Below are 19139 nucleotides of genomic sequence, written 5' to 3' on the forward strand. Positions count from 1 at the left end.
ACTTTTCTAATAGTAAATCTGATATTGGTGAGTGCTAAACTTGGTGGGTGACTAAATAGCTAGCCCTGTGATGCCGGGCTATCTACTGAGAATATTGTAAAATGTGCTTTCACCGAAAAGCTATTTTAAAATCAGACATATCGAGTTCATAGAGGAGTTCTGTATCTATAATTCTTAAAATAATTTATGTTTTTTGTGAACGTTTATCGTGAGTAATTTAGTAAATTCACCGGAGGTTTGCGGGGGGTATGCTAGTTCTGAACGTCACATGCTAATGTAAAAAAGCTGTTTTTTGATATAAATATGAACTTGATTGAACAAAACATGCATGCATTGTATAACATAATGTCCTAGGGTTGTCATCTGATGAAGATCATCAAAGGTTAGTGCTGCATTTAGCTGTGGTTTTGTTTTTTGTGACATTATATGCTAGCTTGAAAAATGGGTAGTCTGATTATTTCTGGCTGGGTACTCTGCTGACATAATCTAATGTTTTGCTTTCGCTGTAAAGCCTTTTTGAAATCGGACAGTGTGGTTAGATTAACGAGAGTCTTGTCTTTAAAATGCTGTAAAATAGTCATATGTTTGAAAAATGGAAGTTTTCGGATTTTAGAGGAATTTGTATTTCGCGCCACGCCCATCATTGGATATTGGAGCAGGTGTTCCGCTAGCGGAACATCTAGATGTAAGAGGTTAATCAGCACCTTCACAATTGCCTTACTTGTGATTTTACGCATAGGAATCGCCTCTGGGTACCTTGTAGCAGTGCACATTATTGTTAACCTCTAGAGGATACAATCCCGTTAAAGGGATTGGTTGGACAACAACCAGTGAGATAGCACGGCGCGAAATTCAAAACAAAATAATCTCAAAATTAAAATTCAAGTTATTATACGGCATTTTAAAGATACTCTACTCGTTAATCCAATCACATTGTCCGATTTCAAAAAGGCTTTACGGTGAAAGCAAAACATTAGATTATTTTAGCATACACCTATTTTCCAAGCACGGATAGCCATCCCAAAACCAGATATACAGCTAAAATTAAGCACTAACCTTTAACAATCTTCATCAGATGACACTCCTAGGACATCATGTCAGACAATACATGCATTTTTTGTTCGATCAAGTTTATATTTATATCCAAAAACCCAATTTTTACATTGGCGCGTGACATTCAGAAAATGTTTTCTCCCCATAACCTCCGGTGAATAGGCACATTTAATTTACAGAAGAACTCAAACGTTGAAAAAATGTATAACAATTATTTAAAGAATTCGAGATAATCTACTCCTTTATGCAACCACTTTGTCAGATTTCAAAATAACTACGGAAAAAGCACATCGTTCAATATTCTGAGTACAGAACGTAGCCTTCAATGCTAAGCTATACAGTTAGCCTACAACCACAGCGTCGACAAATCTCTAAAAATATGTTCGAAATATTTACTTACCTTTGCTGATCTTCGGCAGAATGCACTCGGATGGGCACCCACTTCCACAAGAAATGTTCATTTGTTCTGCAAAGTCCATCATTTATGTCCAAATACATCCGTTTTGTTGACCCATCCAGAACACTTTACAATGCCATGTGGCGTGGACGCAAATACATAGACGAAATGTTCAAAGTTCCATTACCGTTTGTAGAAACACGTCAAACGATGTTTACAATCAATCCTTTAGGGTATTTTTTAACGTAAAATTGTGATAATTTTACAACCGGGCAATAGGTATTCATCCCAGAAGAAAAATGTAAAAAACAACGAAGTCACGTGCATGCGCGTCATAAGACACCTGTCCTCAGACTGGCCAGTGATTGACTGAGCCATAATTTTCTGCCCGGTAACAGGTGACGGATATAACCAGTTCATAAAGATTGTTGACAGCCAATGGAAGAGTTAGGAGGTGCAACGTAAATCCTATGTCACTGTAGTTTTTCAAGGGATTCAAAAGAAACTACATTTCTAATTTCCCCCACTTCCTGATTCAATTTTTCTCAGGTTTTTGCCTGACATATGAGTTCTGTTATACACACGGACACCATTCAAACAGTTTTAGAAGCTTCAGAGTGTTTTCTATCCAAATCTACTAATAATATGCATATTCTATTTTCTGGGCCAGAGTAGTAACCTGTTTAAATTGGGTACGTTTTTCATCCGGCTGTGAAAATACTGCCCCCTAGCCCCAACAGGTTAACAAGAATTGATTACCCGACTTAGTCCTGGGTAATGGACCAACACAATCGATGATTACTTTCTCAAAACGGCTCTCCCATGACCGGAATAGGGCAGAGAGGAGCCGGGGAAATTACCTGGTTAGGCTTCCCCACCACTTGGCACGTACTACATGTACGGCAATAACGAGCCACATCCCGTTTCATTCCCGGCCAGAAGAAATGACGGAGGATTCGGTCATAGGTTTTAGTCACCCCTAGATGACCAGACCAGGGAATATCATGAGCTAGGGACAACATCTTCGTCTGAAACGGGGCAGGAACTACAATCTGGCAAACAGAACTCCAATCATTTTCTAGGTCAGCACGGGGAGTCCATTTTCTCATCAGAAGCCCCTTCTCAAGGAAATACGTCACACCTTCCCTTTTTTTCTCACTCAAAGGTAACATAGAGGATGTGGGCTTGGCCAAATGTTTTTCCTCCATCTGGGCAGCTATTAGCTCCTCCCGAGTAACTGGCAACCGTAAACAGTCCACCGAGGAAGCCATTGTCTTGTCTTTATTTCCATCATCATGATCAGAACTCACTGGGAACACAGGAGTAGAACACTGAATATCTTCCCCATTCAACATAGGTGCAAGTACAGAGTCAGCTAAGTCTACCGTGGTACCGAATACTGCGCACGCGTAATGGCACACGCTGGAAATGCTTCGGGAAACGTAGTTCCCAAAACATCAGCACTTGACTGAGCATCAGGCTTGTCTAGCACTTCTAACACGGGCACAACTTTGCCTCCTGCTAGATCGTTACCCATGACTAGAGCAACCCCATTCACAGGAAGCTCGGACTGTACACCGATTCTGAAACATCCACTCACTTGATCAGAAGTGAAATGGACAGTATGTAACGGAACAGGCACACAACCCATTTCGATCCCCCTCAATAATACACTAGAGCCACAATAAGACTCTTCTGACCAGGGCAGAACACTCAAGAGAATTACAGACTGAGCCGCACCAGTATCTCTCAATATCAAAACTGGCTTTTGGTATCCAGAATCACCTGTCAGGGAAACAAAGCCTTTAAGCATGTTGGTAATTAAGTTTTCAACTATATCTACAACCAGTTAGCAAGTTGGACATTTCAGAGTTTCCTAGTTCTGACTAGCATGTGAACGTGCCATAAATATCTTTGGTATGACCCTCTGGTTCTGTTGAGTCAGCTGCAGTCTTCAGTATCAACACCAGTTTGCGATGTTTAGTGATAGACACTACCTGCACAACCCACATGGTGGCAGCAGCTCATAAGCTTGTTACCAGGAGGTACATGATGTAATGTCCACCCATAACAGACAGCCTTGACCCAGCTGTTTTGTTGTGCTAGACTGGTACTGAAAGACTCACCTCTGAATGCTTTCAACTGTGACTACTATACAGCTATGGTAGCCTAATACTATATAGTACCAGATTTTAAACAAAAAAAAACAACTTTTCCACCATTTAGCAGACATTCTTTTCCAGAGCAATTTCCAGAAGCAATTAGGATTAAGTACCTTGCTCAAGGGCATGTCGACAGATTTTTCACCTAGTTGGCTCTGGGATTCTGGCCCAACGCTCTTAAACGCTAGACTACCTGCAGCTATGGTGGCCTACTGGTGTTGAGAAATGATTAGAGTGCATCCTTTTCATTTGGACAGTGTCTTTATTGTACACACACACACTTACTTACAGACAGATTCCGTTCTACATTAGTCAGAGTACTAGTCGTTTTAGCTAGCATTCCACTACTTGCCACACATGTCATTTACCAAAAGAGTATGCCCCTCTTTGGCAAATTACAGAGTACAAGAAGTGGAATGAAATAGCTGAAAATAGACGGCAACCAGGCTAATTCTACATGAACATGAGAGCAGTTGGACTCGTGCATGAGTCTGATTCATATTGATGAATGATTTAGTGTGAGTGTCCATGGTAACCGTCGCCTCCACAGCCCACACAAACACTATCTGGAGTCATGATTGTATGGGCTGTGTAAACAATTCTTCCCCAAAAACATCTGCAGATAATTCTCCTCTATTGAAGCGGCTAAACTGACAACCCTGTCCAGACCCCTCTCTCTCACGGCATACTTGTCTGTTTGTATCTACAGATACATCTATATCATTCCACCCTCTGTCTGTCGGTGGGAGAATCAAGAAATATTTTAGTAAAGTCCTCAACATTACCCATGTCCTAGCACTGGTTCCAATAGCGACGGTGGGCCTGGGCTACAGTAGGGCCTCCTGGGTCATGGCCTGAAACATTTAAACTGAAAAAAGTGAAAAAGTGCTGAATTGAACATGTGGTTGCAGGCAGTGTTGCTCAGGTGAGAGCTTAGGTTTGTGTTAAGAATGTAAAAGTCTACAATCAAGCAACATACATTCAATGTATTTACAGTTATAAACAGACTCACAACACAAAAACACCCTACATTCAAATTTGACATTAAAACCATCTCTGAGAGTAAAACAAAAACTGGAAAAAAGAGACACTCATCCTTTTAGTATGAAAATAGCAGTAAGACAGTTATCCACAATCATCCCATCACTGATTCATTGTCGGTCAGTTGTCCTGAAGTTCTAAAGGAGACATTGGCCCCCGACCTCAAGCCACTCATCTGCTTTTCATCTAATCAGCACAGACCTGCTGGCTCCGGACACAGCTAATTGGATGAGCCATGAGGGAAGGCTAGGCCATCGGCACCAGGGTGGAAGATAATAGGATAACCACACCAGCTCTGCTCACGCCTCCTCGCATGTCCAGCCTAGCAGTCACAGAGCATAAAGCTTTGTACATCTGTACATCTGTACACCCATGCACACACACCCATGCATGCATACAAACACACATACTCACACACACAGCTCTCAGAATGATCTCTCTGTCAGTACACGCACACATATGGCTCCCAAACAGTGAGTATGCTGGTGTCCGTTAGCCCCAAACTATCCAAGCCACCATATAGACGAACCTCTGACCACTAGCTGACCAGGACAGCCCCGAAAAAGCTGCTCCTCTCATCCATGTCGATGGCAGAGGCGTTGCTAACGGTGACGAGGAGGCGGTCCCCGGTGGCCAATGGGAACAGCCCTCCCTGGTGGGCGGAGTGCAGAGAGAACTGGGAGTCCCGGGACCAGCAGGAGGTACGGCTGGTCTTCATCAGCAGGATGGGTACCGGATAGGAAGACACCTGGAAGAGGGGGCACACAGCACCACCACTATACAGTAAGATATAACTGTTGAAACTGGAAAAACGTATAGGACAAGTTCAGATGGCACCTTAATTTCAAACCATTTTTTTGTTTCATGTCTACAAGCCCCCTGAGCATGACCCTGGCCCTGTGAACTCACTTTCTTATAAACATACTGCAACATAGGCCTCCCCCTCTGCTCCCTCTCCTCTTCCACCTCTTCCTCCCCCTCCTCTCCCCCAGGGTGGGTGTGTCTGAAGTAGGTCTGGGCATAGATATAGTAGAGTCCTGGGCAAGGCACCACCAGCTCCCCATCAATCAATCGAACGTCCTGAAGGAATGCCAGCCCTTTATGCCCCTCCCACCACGAGATCTTCTGCCCCTGCACACGCCGCCCGGGAGAACCTGTGGCCAGACAGGAAGGAGACAGGCATTAGTAGGCAGGGTCAAGGGTCAGGGGTTAGACAGGGCTGGGTATTTAGACAGAATAGAATCGGTTAAGAATAATATAGAACAGCTTTAGTGAAGTAATATTTGATATATAAATATATATGCATACCTCACATGCGACCCATAAGACTATGCAATTAATATGATCAAAGCATTAAAATATTTATCTGACTCCATAAAGATGATTTAGCAATGGGTAAACAGGATATTGTTGAGTTACAGAAATGGTTTATCAAGAAAGGTTTGAGAGTTGATATTATCAAAGGCAGATATTTCATAACTTTGTAATGAATGAACTCACATACAAGGCATAAACTTAACCTCTTACATCTAGACGTTACGCTAGCGGAACACCTGCTCCAATAGCCAATGATGGGCGTGGCGCGAATTACAAATTCCTCAAAAATACAAAAACTTCAATTTTTCAAACATATGACTATTTTACACCATTTTAAAGACAAGACTCTCCTTTATCTAACCACACTGTCCGATTTCAAAAAGGCTTTACAACGAAAGCAAAACATTAGATTATGTCAGCAGAGTACCGAGCCAGAAATAATCTGACACCCATTTTTCAAGCTAGCATATAAAGTCACATAAATCCAAACCACAGCTAAATGCAGCACTAACCTTTGATGATCTTCATCAGATGACACCCCTAGGACATTATGTTATACAATACATGCATGTTTTGTTCAATCAAGTTCATATTTATATCAAAAACCAGCTTTTTACATTAGCATGTGACGTTCAGAACTAGCATACCCCCCGCAAACTTCCGGTGAATTTACTAAATTACTCACGATAAACGTTCACAAAAAACATAACAATTATTTTAAGAATTATAGATACAGAACTCCTCTATGCACTCGCTATGTCCGGTTTTAAAATAGCTTTTCGGTGAAAGCACATTTTGCAATATTCTCAGTAGATAGCCCAGCATCACAGGGCTAGCTATTTAGACACCCAGCAAGTTTAGCACTCACCAAAGTCAGATTTACTATAAGAAAAATGTTACTACCTTTGGTGTTCTTCGTCAGAATGCACTCCCAGGACTTCTACTTCAATAACAAATGTTGGTTTGGTCCCAAATAATCCATTGTTATATCCAAATAGCGGCGTTTTGTTCGTGCGTTGAAGACACTATCCGAATGGTAAAGAAGGGTGACGAGCACGACGCATTTCGTGACAAAAAAATTCTAAATATTCCATTACCGTACTTCGAAGCATGTCAACCGCTGTTTAAAATCAATTTTTATGCCATTATTCTCGTAAAAAAGCGATAATATTCCGACCGGGAATCTGCGTTTAGGTAAAAAGACGAAAGAAAATAAAGCATGGGGTCGACTCGTGCACGCGCCTAAGCCCATTGTCCTCTGATCGGCCACTTACCAAAGGCGATAATGTGTTTCAGCCAGAGGCTGCCTCGATATCATTCAGCTTTTTCCTGGGTTCTGAGAGCCTATGGGAGCCATAGGAAGTGTCACGTTACAGCAAAGATCCTCAGTCTTCAATAAAAAGAGCCAAGATGAACAAGAACTTGTCAGACAGGTCACTTCCTGTATGGAATCTTCTCAGGTTTTTGCCTGCCATATGAGTTCTGTTATACTCACAGACACCATTCAAACAGTTTTAGAAACGTTAGGGTGTTTTCTATCCAAAGCCAATAATTATATGCATATTCTAGTTTCTGGGCAGGAGTAATAATCAGATTAAATCGGGTACGTTTTTTATCCGGCCGTGAAAATACTGCCCCCTAGCCATAACAGGTTAAGTTACAAGGCATTATTAATCTGGGCATGATCAGAGAGAGGGATACAAAGATTCCATGGAAAGAGAGAGAAGTCATAACCTGAAAGGCCATGCCCCAAGAGTCCCTGGGGTGGAGAAAGAAAGCACGAGAGTCTATCTCACCAGAGCAGATCAGGAACAAAGAGAAAGAGTCAATGAATCAGAGACTCCTTTATAACATCTGATTGTTTGGATTCAAAAGCTGAGTTGTTAACCAATAGCATTACTGTAAAGTTAACATCTAATCAGATATCAGAGCTACAGGATGTTATCACAACAGAACCTCTGCTTCACAGACGTGTGCGACAGAATGGGGGTGTCAAGAGCAACACAGAGAAGGCTGATTTCCTGAGAAGACAATAAACTCTCTTGCCTACAGTAGACAGGGCTGGGTCTTAAGACAGAATAGAATAGGTTAAGAATTGAACAGTCTGCGGACATATGTTGCCTCAATCCCCTAAATACCTACTGTATTATGGAAAGTGTGCTCCTCTAAGATGCCATAGAGCTCACATGGGACAGATATACTGCATATATTACCAGTTACTGTAGTGATATAAACTCAGCAAAAAAAGAAACAGCCCTTTTTCAGAACTCGTAAAAATCCAAATAACTTCACAGATTTTCATTGTAAAGGGTTTAAACACTGTTTCCCATGCTTGTTCAATGAACCATAAACATTTAATGAACATGCACCTGTGGAACGGTTGTTAAGACACTAACAGCTTTCAGACGGTAGGCAATTAAGGTCACAGTTATGAAAACTTAGGACACTAAAAAGGCCTTTCTACTGACTCTGAAAAACACCAAAAGAAAGATGCCCAGGGTCCCTACTCATCTGCGTGAACGTGCCTTAGGCATGCTGCAAGGAGGCATGAGGACTGCAGATGTGGCCAGGGCAATAAATTGCAATGTCTGTACTGTGAGACGCCTAAGATTGTGCTACAGGGAGACAGGACGGACAGCTGATTGTCCTCGCAGTGGCAGACCACGTGTAACAACACCTGCACAGGATCGGTACATCCGAACATCACACCTGCGGGACAGGTACAGGATGGCAACAACAACTTCCCAAGTTACACCAGAAACGCACAATCCCTCCATCAGTGCTCAGACTGTCCGCAATAGGCTGAGAGAGGCTGGACTGAGGGCTTGTAGGCCTGTTGTAAGGCAGGTCCTCACCAGACATCACCGGTAACAACGTCGCCTATGGGCACAAACCCACCATTGCTGGACCAGACAGGACTGGCAAAAAGTGCTCTTCACTGACGAGTCGCAGTTTTGTTTCACCAGGGGTGATGGTTGGATTCGCGTTTATCGTCGAAGGAATGAACGTTACACCGAGGCCTGTACTCTGGAACGGGATCGATATGAAGGTGGAGGGTCCGTCAAGGTCTGGGGCGGTGTGTCACAGCATCATCGGACTGAGCTTGTTGTCATTGCAGGCAATCTCAACGCTGTGCGTTACAGGTGTGGTACCCTTCCTGCAGGCTCATTCTGACATGACCCTCCAGCATGACAATGCCACCAGCCATATTGCTCGTTCTGTGCGTGATTTCCTGCAAGACAGGAATGTCAGTGTTCTGCCATGCCCAGCGAAGAGCCCGGATCTCAATCCCATTGAGCACGTCTGGGACCTGTTGGATCAGAGAGTGAGGGCCATTCCCCCCAGAAATGTCCGGGAACTTGCAGGTGCCATGGTGGAGGAGTGGGGTAACATCTCACAGCAAGAACTGGCAAATCTGGTGCAGTCCATGAGGAGGAGATGCACTGCAGTATTTAATGCAGCTGGTGACCACACCAGATATTGACAGTTACTTTTGATTTTGACCCCCCCTTTGTTCAGGGACACATTATTCCATTTCTGTTAGTCACGTCTGTGGAACTTGTTCAGTTTGTCTCAGTTGTTGAATCTTATGTTCATACAAATATTTACGCATGTTAACCTGTTTGGGATAGGGGGCAGTATTTTCACGGCCGAATAAAAAACGTACCCGATTTAATCTGGTTACTACTCCTGCCCAGAAACTAGAATATGCATATAATTAGTAGTTTTGGATAGAAAACACTAAAGTTTCTAAAACTGTTTGAATGGTGTCTGTGAGTATAACAGAACTCATATGGCAGGCCAAAACCTGAGAAGATTCTATACAGGAAGTGCCCTGTCTGACAATTTGTTCTCCTTCTAGGGCATCTCTATCAAAAATACAGCATCTCTGCTGTAACGTGACATTTTCTAAGGCTTCCATTGGCTCTAGGAAGGCGCCAGAAAGTGGAATGAGAGCTCTCCAGTCTCTGGGAAAAAAACAGCAGGGGTTTTTGTGAGTGGTCCTTCTGAGAACAATGACACTGAGGCGCGCGTGCACGAGACGACTCCATTTTTTTCTTTCAGTGTTTGAATGAACACAACGTCGCCCGGTTGGAATATTATCGCTTTTTTACGAGAAAAATTGCATAAAAATGTCTTTTAAACAGTGTTTGACATGCTTCGAAGTACGGTAATGGAATATTTGGAAAAAAAATTGTCACGAAATGCGCCGGCACGTCACCCTTCGGATAGTGACTTGAACGCACGAACAAAACGGAACTATTTGGATATAACTATGGATTATTTCGAACGAAAACAACATTTGTTGTAGAAGTCCTGGGAGTGCATTCTGACGAAGAACAGCAAAGGTAATCCAATTTTTCTTATAGTAAATCTAAGTTTGGTGAGGGCCAAACTTGGTGGGTGTCAAATTAGCTAGCCGTGATGGCCGGGCTATGTACTCAGAATATTGCAAAATGTGCTTTCACGAAAAGCTATTTTAAAATCTGACACCGCGATTGCATAAAGGAGTTCTGTATCTATAATTCTTAAAATAATTGTTATGTTTTTTGTGAACGTTTATCGTGAGTAATTTAGTAAATTCACCGGAAGTTTGCGGGGGGTATGCTAGTTCTGAACATCACATGCTAATGTAAAAAGCTGGTTTTTTATATAAATATGAACTTGATTGAACAAAACATGCATGTATTGTATAACATAATGTCCTAGGAGTGTCATCTGATGAAGATCAAAGGTTAGTGCTGCATTTAGCTGTGGTTTTGGTTTTTGTGACATATATGCTTGCTTTGAAAATGGCTGTGTGATTATTTTTGGGAGGGTACTCTCCTGACATAATCTAATGTTTTGCTTTCGTTGTAAAGCCTTTTTGAAATCGGACAATGTGGTTAGATAAAGGAGAGTCTTGTCTTTAAAATGGTGTAAAATAGTCATATGTTTGAGAAATTGAAGGTTTTGCATTTTTGAGGTATTTGTAATTCGTGCCACTCTATACCATTGGATATTGGTGAGGCGTTCCGCTAGCGGAACGTCTGTCCCTAACAGGTTTTAAGTTTGCTGAAAATAAACGCAGTTGACAGTGAGAGGACGTTTCTTTTTTTCCAGAGTTTTTATAATCACTTCGAAGCTCTCCCCTCACTGTGGTGAACACACACACACCTGAAGAACATAGCACACACAGGTGTGAGCCACATGCCCCCAGAGTCTAACCTGCATTCATCTAACACTCATCATCAGTCTTCAAAGGGTTATACACACACACCCACACACAGTGTCTCTATTGTAATTGCAGAGTATGAAGGGTGTAAACTAAAACATGTCTCACCTCCTCCCTCCCTCGCTGCTTTGGGAGCGAAGCTGCCAGTGACGTGGGCGGCAACTTTGGGGCGAGAAGAAGCCTGGTCCTCCATTGCCAGTGAGGGCAACACCCTGGACATCTCGTCTGACAGAGAGAGACAGAACATCAGTTAGTTGTCATCAGTAAGTGTGGTCATCAGTCAGTGATAACAGCATAGAACTTGTAAAATAGACACAGGGAACAAGCTGCTGTTTTGCTAAAGTTGTATGACTTAGTTCTATAGGTCAGACAGGTACTTACACTATATATACACAAAAGTATGAGGACACCCCTTCAGATTAGTGGATTCAGCTATTTCAGCCACACCCGTTGCTGACAGGTGTATAAAATCGAGCACACAGCCATGCACTCTCCATAGACAAACATTGGCAGTATAATGAACAAGTCAGTTCGTCAAATTTCTGCCCCGTTAAAGCTTCCCCGGTCAACTGTAAGTGCTGTTATGGTAAGTGGAAACGTCTAGGAGCAACAACAGCTCAGCTGCAAAGTGGTAGGCCACACAAGCTCACAGAACGGGACCGGCGAGTGCTGAAGCGCGTAGCGCGTAAACATCGTCTGTCCTCGGTTGCAACACTCACTACAAGTTCCAAACTGCCTCTGGAAGTAACGTCAGCACAATAACTGTTCTTTGGGAACTTCATGAAATTTGTTTCCATGGCCGAGCAGCTGCACACAAGCCCAAGATCACCATGCGCAATGCCAAGCGTCAACTGGAGTGGTGTAAAGCTCGCGGCCATTGGACTCTGGAGCAGTGGAAACGTGTTCTCTGGAGTGATGAATCACACTTCATCATCAGGCACTCCGACGGACAAATCTTGGTTTGGCGGATGCCAGGGGAACATTACCTGCCCTAATGCATAGTGCCAACTGTAAAGTTTGAGGCTGTTTTTCATGGTTCGGGATTGACCTCTTAGTTCCAGTGAACGGAAATCTTAACGCTACAGCATACAATGACATTCTATACGATTCTGTGCTTCCAACTTTGTGGCAACAGTTTGGGGACGGCCCTTTCCCTGTACATACAGAAATGGTTTGTCGAGATCGGTGTGGAAGAACTTGACTGGCCTGCACAGAGCCCTGACCTCAACCCCATCGAACACCTTTGGGATGAATTGGAACGCTGACTCCGAGCCAGGTCTAATCGCCCAACATCAGTGCCCGACCTCACTAATGCTCTTGTGGCTGAATGGAAGCAAATCTCCGCAGTAATGTTCCAACATCTAGTGGAAAGCTTTCACAGACGAGTGGAGGCTGTTGTAGCAGCAAAGGGGGGACCAACTCCATATTAATCCCCATAAATTTTGAATTGAGATGTTCGACAAGCAGGTGACCACTTACACTTCATGACCAAAAGTATCTCACCTCTAACTGCTGAGGAGATCTCCCTCTGATATCGCTGAAACAGAGACTGGAGAGAGACAGAGAGAGACAAAGAGAGAGAGATAAGGATAAGATAGAGGCAATTTGTTTTACACATTTCAAATAAAAGCACAAAACAGTATTGCACAAACTGTGTGTGTGTGTATGGAGTCTTTGTGTGTCTCTGGCCAGGTGAGTACATTCCAGTGCTGATTAAACCACAGCGGATCCCATCCCAGACTGCACCATAAAGACCCCATTGTATGTCAAACTCTGCTGAGGGGAGTGAAGTTGCTGATCTTAGGTCAGTTTTGCATTTCCCCCCCTAATGGTTAAAGGCCCAGTGCAGTCAAAATTTTGTTTTTTCCTGTGTTTTGTAGCATATTGTACAACAGCTGATGAAACTAACACTGTAAAAGTGTGAAAAATGATCAGTGTTATTACCTGATAGATCGTGGTAGAAAATACAATCTATACTGAACAAAAATATAAACACAACATGTGACAATTTCAAAGATTTTACTGAGTTACAGTTCATATAAGAAAATCTGTCAATTTAAATAAATGCATTAGGCCCTAATCTATGGATTTCACGTGACTGGGCATGGGTGCAGCCATGGGTGGGCCTGGGAGGGCATAGGCCCAACCACTGGGGAGCCAGGTCCAGCCAACCAGAATTAGTTTTTCCCCACAAAAAGGCTTTATTACATTGGAGGTAGCTTATGGTAGAGAAAGTAACAAAATGATGTGGAAACAGCTCTGTTGGACATTCCTGCAGTCAGCATGCCAATTGCACACTCCCTCAAAACTTGAGCCATCAGTGTTGTGTTACAAAACTGCACATTTTAAAGTGGCCTTTTATTGTCCCCAGCACAAGGTTCACCTGTGTAATAATCATGCCATTTAATCAGCTTGTTGATATGCCACCCCTGTGAGCTGGATGGATAATCTTGGAAAAGTAGAAATGCTCACTAATAAAATTTGTTCACAAAATTTCTGGGATTTTTTATTTAAACTCATGAAACATGGGACCAACAATTTACATGTTGTCCAGTGTACACAGGACTTTGTAATCAGCATATTTTGCATGGGTGGAGTTTTGGCTAGCTTGGTGACATTACTAGGCGGTAAATTAGTTAACAGACCAATAACAATGAGAGTTCCAAACCTCTTTGCCAATAACAGCCAGTTCTCCCCTCCCAGGCAGTCTTAGTAAAATTCTTCCTTGAGAAATAGTTTTTGTTAAAAAGCTATTTTTGTTTCTTTTTCACCATTTTTATGAAAACCTCTGTAATAGTACATAAACTTTTACTTACTTGTTACCCAGAAATGATTTGATATTGATATAAAAAGGGTTGCATTGGACCTTTAAAATTAGGATTAAGGGAGAATAATCTGATCCTAAATCTGTGGTTAATGGTCAATTCCATAGGGAGCACCTCTGTCCTTTTTATTTTATTTAGCTAGGCAAGTCAGTTAAGAACAAATTCTTATTTATAATGACGGCCAAACCCTAACGACGCTGGGCCAATTGCGCGGCACCCTATGGGCCGGTTGTGATACAGCCTGGAATTGAACCAGGATCTGTAGAGACACCTCTAGTACTGAGATGCAGTGCCTTAGACCGCTGCACCACTTGGGAGCCCTCCTGGAAGACTTGGGCCCTGTGCGAGGCAGATACCTACTCGATGAGGATATGTATGTATGTATGTATGTATGTATGTATGTATGTATGTATGTATGTGTGTGTGTGTGTGTGTATGTATGTATGTGTGTGTGTGTGTGTTACCTTCTCTATGAGGGTGTGTAGTTGCTGTGTGACCTGCCAGCAGGGGTCTCCTCTCCCCTCGGTCGGGGAGCGCACGTACCCCCCTCTGAGGTCAGACCGTGTCAGACAAGACACACTGCTCCTTGCAAATGTCTCCTTCACCTGAATAACACACACACATTTAATTTCAATAATACACACCTCCTACATAACACAATGTGTATTGTTGTTGGGGGTACTTGGGGGACCGGAGTTGAGAAACAAACTGTAGTTTACCTCAGGGCCTCCCTTTTACACTGTAATGAAACTAATAATGCCATGTTCAAATGGAGTGACTGTCTAAAGTCTTTATAAGTAACATTCCTCTGTATATGTATTTTAGGTTTCAGTTTCCTACTGTATACAGGTTGGTAATGATTAGCATCCATAAACACTGATGAAAATCACTGAGAGACTGACAGAGAGAACTAGAGAGGGACAGAGGAGAGAGAGCTGGGGGAGTGCTAGGGGGAGGGAGAGAGGGGGGAGTATAGGGAGGGAGAGAGGGGGGGATTATAGGGAAGCAGAGAGGGAGAGTCAGCATTGTTGCTCAATCATTATGGAAATAATCCAGGTTACTAAAGTACAATCAAATCAAACTTAATTTGTCACATGCTTCATAAACAACAGGTGTAGACTAACAGTGAAATGCTTCCTTTCAGGTCCATTTCCAACAAGGCAGAGAGAAAGAGAAGGTAAAGCATGTCATAAAAATAGAGCACAGCTGCAGGAGAGGATAACACAGAAGGTAACACAAAAGTCAATCATTTACAGTTTCACTTGCACTTGAACAATGCACTTGAGAACGCACTAAAACATTCCCTGCAAAAATAAGGTGAAACAATAAGCAAACAATAAAGCTGGAAAATTGGCATATCAATAGTCTGAGTTTTAGTTCTTGCAGGCAGCCTTTTGCACAGTTCTCTACACAGAACTTCCTTCTATCCCAGCACAACACACAAACACTCTTTATTTTACAGAATGCACTGAGCGTTCTCTGCAGTGCACACATAGGCATTTTTTATTACAATATTATTATTTTTCCACCTTTATTTAACCAGGTAGGCCAGTTGAGAACAAGTTCTAATTTACAACTGCGACCTGGCCAAGATAAAGCAAAGCTGTGCGACACAGAGTTACACATTCACAAACGTACAGCCAATAACACAATAAAAAAAACAATTTTTTAACATTAAACAAACAATTCAGGTAATTAACTTGCAAGACAACACGCTTTCCTGCAAAACCTTTATTGGAGAAAACCTACTTTCTCCAACTGTATGCGCACTGCGCAAGACAACATCGCATAAGCACAAACAACCCGTATCAAACCAAACATGGGTCAAATACATTTAAAATGCTTTCAACGTTGGCCTACAGCCTTTGTTTGCCCGAAACAATGGGGCCAATGGAATAGTCCCAAAAGTGCAAACTCCAAGCTACATGAAGCAACCTCATATACTTCAATAGTAAGTGTCTGTATACTACCCCTCCTTCTTCCCTGGTTCTTACCGTGTTGAGGACGTTAGTGAAGTAGAGCACGGTGACGGTAACGGCCACGGTCTGCAGCAGAATGGCCGCGAGCAGCAGAACCCCGAGAAATGTGAAGCCGCTCGAGCCTCCCGCCATACCGACCACCGCCTCGCGCCCTGCTCTGCTACTCTCCGGTTTCAGAACAAAAGCGGAGGAGAGAGTAACTATAACGTCTGCCCCCCTTCCTCCCGCACAGAAAGAGAGGTAGAGGGAAAGAGAGAGGGAGGAGCAGGCAAGGCCACGGTGAAGAACAAAAACATAACTTGAGTCATGGAGAAGATTTCAGTTCTGGCTAAAGCTGAACCAACACTGATACGCAGTTATTATTAGGCTCGGAAGTCAGTCTGCTATAGACTATCTGTTGTTGATCACAGAGATTTAGGCCTAACGCTATAGGCCTACACATCTGCCCTTCTATTCAACCACTGTAGGCATTGCATATAGCTACGTGGCAATAATACATGTTTATATTATTCCATCGTTCTATTCCAAACGAAAAACAGGATTATTCTGTTCGGTTTATAAATGGATCTTGTTTCTCAGTTTCTGTATTGTAAACATCTGGCCTCAATCTGTGCTCCGTGCATGCGTGTCCCCCTGAGAGTCTCGGACTTATTCGGTTTCACTTGGTATTCTGAGTGTGGGGGGGGTTCAGTCAGTTCCTTGTTCTTATTAGTTCCAGTTGAAATGTGTGTGTGTGTGTGTGTGTCTGTCCTCTCCCAGCCAGCTCTGTTTCGGGGACTTGGGGAGGTCTGAGTGATAGAGTCATCATAATTATCCCTGCTGAGAGTGGCTGGACAGGAGACACTCCATCTATGATGTTACACACAATCACTTTTTTACTCCCCAAATCCCTCCCCTTCTCCAATTGTTCAGTTCTTTCCCAACTTTGTCCTCTAAAAATACTCAACTACTAATGCTACTACTACCACTAATAATAATAATAATAATAATACAGTACTACCAATAATAATAATAATAATACTGTACTACTAATACTCCTACTAATAATAATACTACTACTCTACTCCCCCGCTCTCTATTTTCTGCTTCTTTCCCAACTCTCTCTCTCTCTCTCTCTCTCTCTCTAGACCTTGGTGTCGACATGACCTCAGAACTCTCTCCCAGCTAAACAATTCAGTCAAACACACGGCTGTAACACACACACACACACACACACACACACACACCTAAACAATGCATCCATGACCATTGCAGTAATATCTGGCACACGCACACAACAGGGGGGTGGGAGGCGGGAGACAATAGAATGGGCCAATTGGAAGATTGGGAATCAGAGAACCGACCAATGGCCAATGAGGAAATGTTGGGTTTTCCAGAGTTCTGTTTTTGGCATCGTTTATTTTTTCTGACGCCAGGAAAAGCCCCAACTAAAGTTGATCTACTGACTGTGTGACTCTATGACTGTGTGTGTGTGTAACTAGCACCATTGTAGTGGGAGCTGCTAACTCAATGCCTCATTTCACTTCAGGAATTAGTCAGTCAATCAGTCAGAACCAACCTACAACGTGGGGGGGGGGGGGGGGGGGGGAGAGAGAAAGAGATACAATATCAGAAGCCCCTTTTCTACCTGGTGCTAACATGCGCCCTTTGTCATGATCTGGTCCACATCCTCATTGTGCCCACATTTTTAGAAAGGTGTAAATAATTAAAGGACACACTGATTTGATTGTGATCAGCTCGTCCTGACCACCTCCTCAATCAAGTGTAAACATATCTGGATGGTCAAACCATTTAAAATAGCATTATACCAGCCTCTAAAATCATTGACAGGTAGCACCGTTCACTTATTGCATCAGTAATTGTCTTAAAATAAATACATTCATATTTTTTTTAAGAATATCCATTGAATAATTGGCATACACGGAAGCCCCAGCCAGTGGCGGTTCTAGACCATTTCAACTGGGGGGGGGGCCAAGCTGGGGCCAGTTGTACTGTTAGAGGGGCCAGTTACATTAGACGTTATTGTTGTCATATCATTTTCTTCACTGCATTGCAGGCAAAAGACCATGTTCATAATCATTGTTGCCACTGTCTAATAACGGATGTAAAAAAAGAAAGATAGGGTTTTAGGGGGGCCAAAATTGTTGTCACTTTGATTTCACTTTCCAGATCTGTCTACATTAGTAAGATGTCTAGGCACAATGCGTGCCTGACTACCTCTGGAGGTGGTCAAAAAAATCTGATCACAATGCATCTTTTAATCATCTACACCTGTCTGAAAATGTGGGCACAATCAGAATTTGGAAATCATATTTTTTTAATTTAACTAGGCAAGTCAGTTAAGAACAAATTCTTATTTACAATAACGGCCTACACCAGCCAAATCCAGACGACACTGGGCTAATTGTGCGCCGCCCTATGAGACTCCCAATCACAGCCAGTTGGAATACAGCCTGGATTCAAACCAGGGTGTCTGTAATGATCCCTCTAGCACTGAGATGCATTGCCTTAGAACGCTGCGCCACTCAGGAGCCCAAGACAAAGGATGCATGTTAGAACCAGGTATAAACGGGGCTAGATACAGACTGTCTTTATGTTGGTCTTTAGCACACTGCCCTGAAGCACAAACTCTCTCTCTCTCCCTTTCCCTTTCCCTACTTCTTCCTCCCCTACTCCCCCCTCCATCTCTCTCCCTCATTCTCCCTGTCAGGAAGCAGTGAACAATGTAACCTTTACTCTCAGTGATAACATTCTCCTCTCACATTACCCCATCGACTCCCACACTTCTTTTTTCACATCCTCTCCATTTTCATTCTGTAGGTTTTGTTTTCTTTTGAAATAATCATCCAGCAGCAAGTGATTAACAGGTTACTTCCCAGGGCACAGAGACTAACTCCCCAAACAAGGTCAGGGACACACACAAACACACTAACATGCAGTCAATTGCGCACACACTCAGATGTGTTGATCGAGCATGTACTGTACCTGTTCACCTTCTACTGTCATGTGACAGGTCATGTGATCATCTGATGGGTCAGGTTACTCTCTTCCTCTTCAGGGTGTGAGAAAGAAAAGAGACAGGAGGTAGAGACGGAGAGCAGGAAAGAGAGGAAGGCAGAAATCGAGAAAGAGAATGCGAAGGGAGAGCGT

General features: G+C 42.9%; 1 protein-coding gene across 1 annotated transcript; it reads right to left on the reverse strand.

Moving 5' to 3' along the window:
• Positions 1-4908: 4908 nt before the first annotated feature.
• Positions 4909-16310, reverse strand: LOC106578371 (tumor necrosis factor ligand superfamily member 10). Its single transcript, XM_014157090.3, has 6 exons — positions 16005-16310; positions 14475-14615; positions 12689-12734; positions 11294-11410; positions 5563-5807; positions 4909-5401 (listed from the first exon to the last, which is right to left on the reverse strand). The coding sequence occupies exons 1-6, from the start codon at positions 16119-16121 to the stop codon at positions 5192-5194; spliced, it is 876 nt and encodes a 291-aa protein (XP_014012565.1). The 5' UTR covers positions 16122-16310; the 3' UTR covers positions 4909-5191.
• Between the last annotated feature and the right edge of the window lie 2829 nt (positions 16311-19139).

The sequence above is a fragment of the Salmo salar genome, chromosome 19, assembly GCF_965601325.2.
Source record: "Salmo salar chromosome 19, fSalSal1, whole genome shotgun sequence".
In the NCBI taxonomy this organism is placed as follows: domain Eukaryota; kingdom Metazoa; phylum Chordata; class Actinopteri; order Salmoniformes; family Salmonidae; genus Salmo; species Salmo salar.

What these genes read in the sequence shown, in the direction of transcription:
- LOC106578371 (XM_014157090.3), bottom strand. Translation starts at nt 16,121, where the DNA reads ATGGCGGGAGGCTCGAGCGGCTTCACATTTCTCGGGGTTCTGCTGCTC. An exon ending in TACACACCCTCATAGAGAAG is followed by an intron (nt 12,735 to 14,474) that starts GTAACACACACA and finishes GTCTCTCTCCAG; the next exon opens with TCTCTGTTTCAGCGATATCA. An exon ending in GATCTCCTCAGCAGTTAGAG is followed by an intron (nt 11,411 to 12,688) that starts GTGAGATACTTT and finishes TCTCTCTGTCAG; the next exon opens with ACGAGATGTCCAGGGTGTTG.